Here is an 8,408-nt window from a genome sequence, read left to right on the forward strand (position 1 = left end):
AGAAGGAAGAGGGAAAAACAGAACATACTTAAGGACCTTGGGGGGATTCCTTTGAAAAATATCTGAATTTGGAAGGAAACATTGAGAGCAATCAGAAAGCACGTGAGATTTAGCACTTCATAAATAAAGGTATTGAGTTCTAAAGGAAAGTTATTCTGAACTTTTATAAAGCTTTTGTTTTGCCACAACATGAGAACTGCCCAGTTCTAGTCACCACATTTCAAGAGGGCTATGAAGATCTTTAAGGGTTTGCAGAGGTGGTTATCAGAATTGTTCCAGCATGAGGGATTCTGGCTGTAGAATTATACTGAAGAAGCTACTTTGTACCCCTTGAAGCAAAAGAGGTTGAGAAGAGATCACAAAGTGCACAAGATTATGGTAGGTTTAGTCCAAGTTAATAAAAAAAATCTCTCCCATTAACTTAATGTTACAAGGAGGAGCAGATATAGATTGAAGGCTTTGGGCAAGAAATACAGGAGCAATGTCAGTATGATGCGTTCTTTTCACATAAGTAGCATTGATCTAGAGCTCACTGTCTACAAATGTTGTGGTAGCAAGATGCTCAATAATTTCAAAACAAACTTAGGTAGACATTTGAAGAAAATAAATCAAAAAGGGATATAGAAACATAGAGGTCTACAACAAATCTGGTCCAGTCAAAAACCACCACCTAACTAGTCTCATCTCATTTTTGATCACCTGGCCTATATATAGCCTTGTATGCTGTGGCATCACAAGCATATGTTTTCATGCTTCTTAAATGTTACGAGTATTTCTGCCTCTACCACCCTAACAGGCAGAGAGTTCCAGATTGCCTCCACCCTCGAAGTGAAAACATTTTTCCTCTCATGCTCTCTAAACTTCTTGCCCTTTCCTTAAGTCTATGTCCCTGATCATTGACCCTTCTACAAAGGGAAAAAATTAATTCCTGTATACCCTATCTATTCCCCTCGTAACATTATGCATCTCAGTCATAGCCCTCTCAATCTCCTCTGCTCCAAGGAAAACAACCAGTCTATCTAATCTCTCCTCATTACTAAGACTCACTAGCCCAGGCAACATCCTAGTAAATGTCCTCTGTACTCTCTCCACTGCAATCATATCTCATCTATAACTGGATTCTAGAGCCACACACTCTAGCTGGTCAAACAAACATTTTATACAGACCCAGCATGACTTCCTTGCTCTTAAATCTTATGCTTTGGTTAATAAAGGGAAGCATCTCATGTCTTCTTAACTGCTTTAACTACCTGTCCACTGACTTAACAGATCAGCACTAACTCTACCGTCTTTAAAATAGAGAACAGCAAATACACTATGCAAGTCTGAAGAGTAAATTGACAAATAAAGAACAGAAATATAGTCTTCATTTCCTCTATTCTTCACTTTCTTTAAATCAAATGTTCTTATGGAAACTGCTAAAAACATTTTTTTCCCCAAACAGCATAGCTATTTATCAGATGGATAACTTTCCAAATTAAAATCATAATACAGCAGAAAGACAGCAGAAGTTCTGGTCTGCCTCACCAGTGAGTGAAGGGAGTTTTCATAGCTAGGAGACGATGGAGTCCCTCCTGGTCTCGACCACTGGTTAGCACCTGTACAAAGACAGACCCAAAGGAAGCCATTAACTTAATATTCAGCTGAGTGAATTAACAAGCTTAATAATTTTCAACATACAACGGGGATAATGTGCTTCTATTTGGCAAATGTTCAAACAATCAAGGCTCATGTATTTCCAAAGAACAAGCCAATTATTCAGATAAGTTAAGCCTATCATTTTGAAATCTTTGAACAATTATGAAAACACAAATCCCTAAAAAGCATGACATTTCACTTAAATATCTGAAATGTATAACAGATGGTTAGACTGGACCACCATTGCTCATCAATAAACATAGATGTATACAAATCCAAATTACCTGAGCAACACCGCCGTAAAAACTGATTATTTAAAAATGCATCTAAACATATACACTGTTTGGGGTTCTACCAGTTAGAGTCTTGAATAATTCCATTCGGAGCATGCTCCATATCCAGATACTGGCAAACATGAATTGCTAACATTAAAAGGTTCCATTGGAAAAGTATCGATATTTTGCATCATACTCAGATTTATTTTATACCAACACAACAAAAAAAAAATCACTGACAAGTTACAGTAGCAGAAGTAAACTGTTCCAAGTTAGATTCCATGTTCAAAATCTGAACTTCCTTCGGAATAGCAGGCTGTCATGAATATTGGCATAAGCCTGAAGAGTACTGTTAGCTATTCAGATACAGAGCTGAAAAATGTGTTACTGGAAAAGCGCAGCAGGCAGCATCCAAGGAGCAGAAGAATCGATGTTTCGGGCATAAGCCTTTCTTCAGGAATAAGGAAGGTGTGCCAAGCAGGCTAAGATAAAAGGTAGGGAGGAGGGACTTGGGGGAGGGGCATTGGGAATGCGATAGGTGGAAGGAGGTTAAGGTGAGGGTGATAGGCCGAAGAGGAGGTGGGGGCGGAGAGGTCGGGAAGTTGCCATGGTCTGGCGATGGAGGAGGCCAAGGACCTGCATGTCCTTGGTGGAGTGGGAGGGGAATTTAAAGTGTTCAGCCACGGGCGGTTGGGTTGGTTGTGGGGGGTTCCCAGAGGTGTTCTCGGAAACATTCCGAAAGTAGGCGGCCTGTCTCCCCAATGTATAGGAGGCCACATCGGGTGCAGCGGATACAGTAAATGATGTGTATGGAGGTGCAGGTGAATTTCTGATGGATATGGAAGGATCCCTTGGTGCCTTGGAGGGAAGTGAGGGGGGAGGTGTGGGCGCAAGTTTTGCATTTCTTATACCACAATAAACAGACTTTTAAAATGGCACTCAAATCATTCCTTCAATGGTATAAATTTTCAATATTACCCCAACTGACACCAGATCAAGCTGTTCATTGTATTTTTATGGTTTGCTCAGAAAGCTGAGCATGCACACTTGTAGGACACATCTTGTACAGCAATTCAATGTTAACTCTACAGGTAATGAAAATATTGGGAGGGATTAAGTCCAAGGCTCAGACAGAGATAATCTGAGCCTCAGGGATTCCAAATATTTCCATGCTTTAGCATCAGTTGTTACAAATGTTGAAGTCAAGCCCTTAATCAAGTCAGAAGGGTTCCCTCTCAAATGAGGATTTATGAAACAAAGAGTTCCATTAAGAGGAGAAGTGTACTTGCGGAATGAAAATTCAGTTCCACTGAAAATAAAAACAGGAATAGAGGAGTAAGAACCTAAGATCTAGAAACAGGAATAGGCAACTCAACCCCTTGAGCCTGCTTCGCCATTTGGTACGATCACGATTGATTTTATTTGGGATTCACTCCACTTTTCTGCTCTCCATACCCCTTCAAACCACAACTAATTAAAACCTGTCAATCTCCTCCTTTACATTTACTCAAAGTCCCAGCAACCACTGCACTGTGACATGGCAAATTCCACAGATTCTCAATTCTTTGAGAGAAGTAATTTCTCATTTCGGCTTTAAATCTGCTATCCTTTATCTTAAAACTCTGACCTCTCATTCTAGAAGCAAGCTAGACTTAACGACAGATGCCAGTCCCTGCTCAGATAGGGTGAACTTATTTAAAGTTAAAATTAATAATCTTGGGTTTGCAAGTTAATGACATGAGTTTAAATATTTCCAAATCAAATTTTCCATATTTTAAAGATGTTATCTTCATGAAGGTGGCTATTTCAAAAAACACTTTGGGTCTAGTGATCATAATCCTATTTGTTTTAAAATAGTTATGGAAAAAGATAAGCGTTCCATAAAATACATGTTTTTGAATTGGAGTAAGACAAATTTTAATGGTATGAAACAAGAACTTTAAAAAATTAATTGGAGTAGGCTGTTCGCGAATAATAGAATGTCTGATAAGTGGGAGGCTTTCAAAAATGTAATAATGAGAATTCAGAGTCATTATGTTTCTGATCGATTAAAAGGTAAGGTTAGAGAACAATGGATGAATAAAGATATTGAGGTTCTGGTCAAGTATAAAAACGAATCATATGTTCAATATAAACAAGTGAGTTCAAATGAATCTCTTAACAGCATAAAGAGCGCAGGGGAATTTTTGAGATGGAGATCAAGAAGGCAAAAAGACAATGAGATAGTCTTGGCAAATAAGATGAAAGATAATCCAAAGAGATTCCACAAGTACATTAAGAGCAAGAGAACAACTAAAGAGAGATTATGGCCCCTTAAAGATCAAAGACGTCACCTTTGTGTTGAATCTCAGGAGATGGGAGTGACATTATATGAATATTTTGCATTGGTTTTTACTGTGCAGAAATAAGTGGAGGCAAGAGTATTCAGGGAAATAAATAGTGATGTTCTGAAAACAGTTCACATTACATAAGAGGAAGTACTGGAAGTGTTAGAAAATATAATAAATCTCCAGAACCAGATCTAGTGGGAGATTAGGGAGGGAATTGTGGGGCTCATTGCAGAAATATTTGTATCACCTATATCTATGGGTGATGTTGTGCCTTTGTTTAAGAGAAGTAAGGAGATGTCTGGGAACTACAGATCTTTCAGTCTGGCTTCAGCGTTGGCCCAAGTGGTTGGAAGTAAAATTCTGAAAGACAGGATTTATATGCATTTGGAGAGGCAAAGAATGATTAGGGCTAGTTAGCTAGTTTTGAGAGTGGGGAGTCATGTCTCACAAACCTGATTGAGGTTTTTGAAGAAGTAACCAAGAAGACTGACGAGGGCAGAGTAGTAGACATTGTTTACTTGAACTTCAGTAAAGCCTTTAACAGGGTTCCATATGGTAGACTAATTAGTAAAGTTAGCTCACATGGGATTCAGGTTGAGCTTGCCAATTGGATACGAAATTGGCTTAACAACAGGAGACAGAATGTGGTAGAGCAGGGTTGTATTTTTGTACTGTGATCAGCGGTGTTCCACAGGGATCGGTGCAGAGTCCACTTTTGTTTGTCATCTACATAAATGATTTAGATGAGAACATAGAAAGCATGATCAATAAGTTTGCTGACGACACCAAGATTGGTGGTATAATGGACAGCGAAGAACGTTATCTAAGATAACAAAGAGACCTTGATCAATTGGGTCAAAAATGCTGAAGAATGCCAAATAGAGTTTAATTTGGATAAATGTGAGAGCTTTGGTTTTCCAAACTGTAATATAAGACTTGTACAATTAAAAGTAGGGCCTTGAGCAGTGTTGCAGAACAGAGACACCTTGGGGTTCAGATATACAATTCATTGAAGTTTGCATCACAGATAAATAAGATGGTCAAGAAGGCATTTAGCATGCTTGCCTTCATTGCTCAGACCTTTGAATAAAGGAGTTGGGATATTAGGCTGAGGATTTACAGGACTTTGGTGAGGGCCTCTTCTGAAGTAGTGTGTCCTCTTATATTATATTATATTATAAAGCTGGAGAAAGGGTTCAGAGAGATTTACCAGGATGTTGCTGGGAATGGAAGACTTGAGTTATAAAGAGAGGCTGGATAGGCTGGGACATTTTTCACTGAAGTGTATGAGCTTGAGAGTCTTCTTATAGAGGTTTATAAAATCATGAGGGGTATAGATAAGGTGAATGGCAGATGTCTTTTCCCTAGAGTGGGGAATTTCAAGACTAGGGATTTATTTTTAAGGGGTGAAGAGTATGGAAATGGTGGATGGGGGTACAATTACAATGTTTATAGGACATTTAGGTAAGTACATAAACAAGAAATGTTTGGAGGGCTATGCGTCAAATTTAGTTTGGGATTATGGTCGGCATAGATTGGTTGGATTGAAGGGTCTGTTTCCATGCTGTATGACTCTATTATGTTAAATCAACGTTCCTTTGATAAATACTTCTAAAGTATGTTTGACAAATCAAATGCCACTTCAAATGAAATGTTCAAATCCCCACAGGTCTCTGCACTTTAAATTAAATGATCCTAGATTTTGCTATAGATTAATAGTGAAACTGTCAGTATTAAGAATCATTCTCTGGCTGAAATTGAAAGCAACATCAGAAGTTCAGATATGCCCAGAGTGATACAGATATTCATACACTGTTATCAGAGTGTCAACACTCTCACATAGTGTGTGCTGCAGAGGTAAAAACACAGCCTTCACTCTCATAAAATGAATACTTAACTATGTTTCATTTTCCACAGAAGCTACCAGACCTGGTGAGTGTTTTCAAAATGTTTTGTTTTGAACCCACCTTAAACTGTTAATTTCACTTAAAAAAACCTTGGAAAAAGTTACATCTTACTGAATAAGATGGAACTACGTTTATTCAGAGGTACTAGTGGGCGGCACGGTGGCACAGTGGTCAGCACTGCTGCCTCACAGCGCCAGAGACCCGGGTTCAATTCCTGCCTCAGGCAACTGTCTGTGTGGAGTTTGCACATTCTCCCTGTGTCTGCGTGGGTTTCTTCCGGGTGCTCCGGTTTCCTCCCACAGTCCAAAAATGTGCAGGTTAGGTGAATTGGCCATGCTAAATTGCCCGTAGTGTTAGGTGAAGGGGTAAATGTAGGGGAATGGGTCTAGGTGGGTTGCTCTTTGGAGGGTCGGTGTGACTTGTTGGGCCGAAGGGCCTGTTTCCACACAGTAAGTAAGTAATCTAATCTACTAACAATCAATTTGAGGACTGTCAAAACAAGAACACGTTCTTGAAGTTTTTGTCTTTCACTCATCAGGATAATTTCCAAGAATGCTAATTTAGGAGGAAAACTAACTTTTTTACTGTATGAGAAGAGACTGCTGATTGGTTGGCAAGTGGACTGATTGGTACAGGTGTTGCTATGGCAAATGTACCAATTAATGACTATTGTGTATTTGTGTACACAAATGAGTGAGGAGAAAGTGAGGTCTGCAGATGCTGGAGATCAGAGCTGGAAATGTGTTGCTGGAAAGGCGCAGCAGATCGGGCAGCATCCAGGGAACAGGAGAATCGACGTTTCGGGCATAAGCCCTTCTTCACAAATGAGTGATGTGGTACACCAACCTTCAGCGGTTGACAATAACAGGCACTGATGGTTACTAACCAGCACATGCTTGTAAAACTTATAACATAGTGCCCAATATCATAAGTGGTTCCGCAACTGGACAACATGTGCTGGATAACCCTGTATGCACAAAGAATTATGCTGACAACCAATTTAGAATTGTCAGTCAGGCTCACAAGCATGTGGCTCATTTGTGGCTACTGGAAACTACAAAAATAATATGAAGATTCTTTGTGGTCAGGATGAATATCTAGATGCACTGAGCTTGTTCCAACTCAACAAAATAGGTGACCGCCCTTTGCTGGTTCATTTCTGGCATAATGCTTTGATCAATCTGAGACAACATACCTGATTTAAGATTTAAACTTAAGCATGGCAGTTAACAGCCTATCAATAACTTGTACATTCTTCATGACAATGCCTCTACCAGACTCCACTTGACAAATAAAAAAGCATGTTCCTCTAATATAGTATACATGTACATGGTGGGTTTTCTTTTGAACATGTATCTTTGCAACTTGTCCTAAACAGTGCAAGATAAAAAGCTTTGACCAAATGTGACTTTTTCAACAATACTCACAATCTGTACTACCAAGCAATTACTGGGTTAACAACTAATTACTGTTAAGCATCTTTACTGCACTCAAAATGTAATTCTCTGTTGAAAGTGGATCACTGGACCGGAAATGTTGACTCTGATTTCTTTCTACAGATGGTGCCAGACCTGCTGACTTTTTCTCGCAATTTTTGTTTTCTCTCTCTACGTTGTGCAGCCACACAGCAATCTGAAGTACCAGCCAGACTATGCAGAACTGATTCCTGTGCACACGCAACAACACAGAAAAAGATTATGGTAAAAGCAATCATGAGAAAAACATGAGAGGGATATTGTTTATGGACTGCCAAATAGCAGCACAAGCATAAAATCCAGAAACAATTAAAAACAATTTTAACTCTATTTTTGTTTCAACTTTTACCTTTATACAATCAATATATTTAATTTGCTATCTGAAAACCTTAATTAAGACTAGCCAGACTACTCAGACCCCTAGGCATCATGGTAGCCCACAAACCCACCAACACACTAAAACAGCAGCTAATGAACTTGAAAGACCCTACACAGACAACAAGCAAAACTAATGTCATTTACAAAATACAGTGTAAGGACTGTAACAAACACTGCATTGGACAAACAGACAGAAAACTAGCCAAAGCGAACACCAACTAGCCACAAAAAAAAACTTCGACTAACTGAACTGGCCCTCACCCTGAACAACTTCTCTTTCCAATCCTCCCACTTCCTCCAAACAAAAGGAGTAGCCATGGGCACCCGCATGGGCCCCAGCTATGCCTGCCTCTTCGTAGGATATGTGGAACAATCCATCTTCCACAACTACACTGGCCCCACCCC

At 39.4% G+C, this 8,408-nt stretch overlaps 1 protein-coding gene across 9 annotated transcripts in view; it reads right to left on the reverse strand.

Moving 5' to 3' along the window:
• tcf12 (transcription factor 12) overlaps positions 1-8,408 on the reverse strand; it is a 330,257-nt gene that overhangs the window by 57,915 nt on the left and 263,934 nt on the right. For all 9 annotated transcript variants that reach the window (XM_043677463.1, XM_043677468.1, XM_043677462.1 and 6 more), the window contains one exon: positions 1,528-1,598. In XM_043677463.1, the coding sequence (XP_043533398.1) occupies positions 1,528-1,598 (71 nt within the window). The remainder of the gene's footprint in view (positions 1-1,527; positions 1,599-8,408) is intronic.

This window comes from Chiloscyllium plagiosum, chromosome 36 (assembly GCF_004010195.1).
Source record: "Chiloscyllium plagiosum isolate BGI_BamShark_2017 chromosome 36, ASM401019v2, whole genome shotgun sequence".
Taxonomy (NCBI): Eukaryota; Metazoa; Chordata; class Chondrichthyes; order Orectolobiformes; family Hemiscylliidae; genus Chiloscyllium; species Chiloscyllium plagiosum.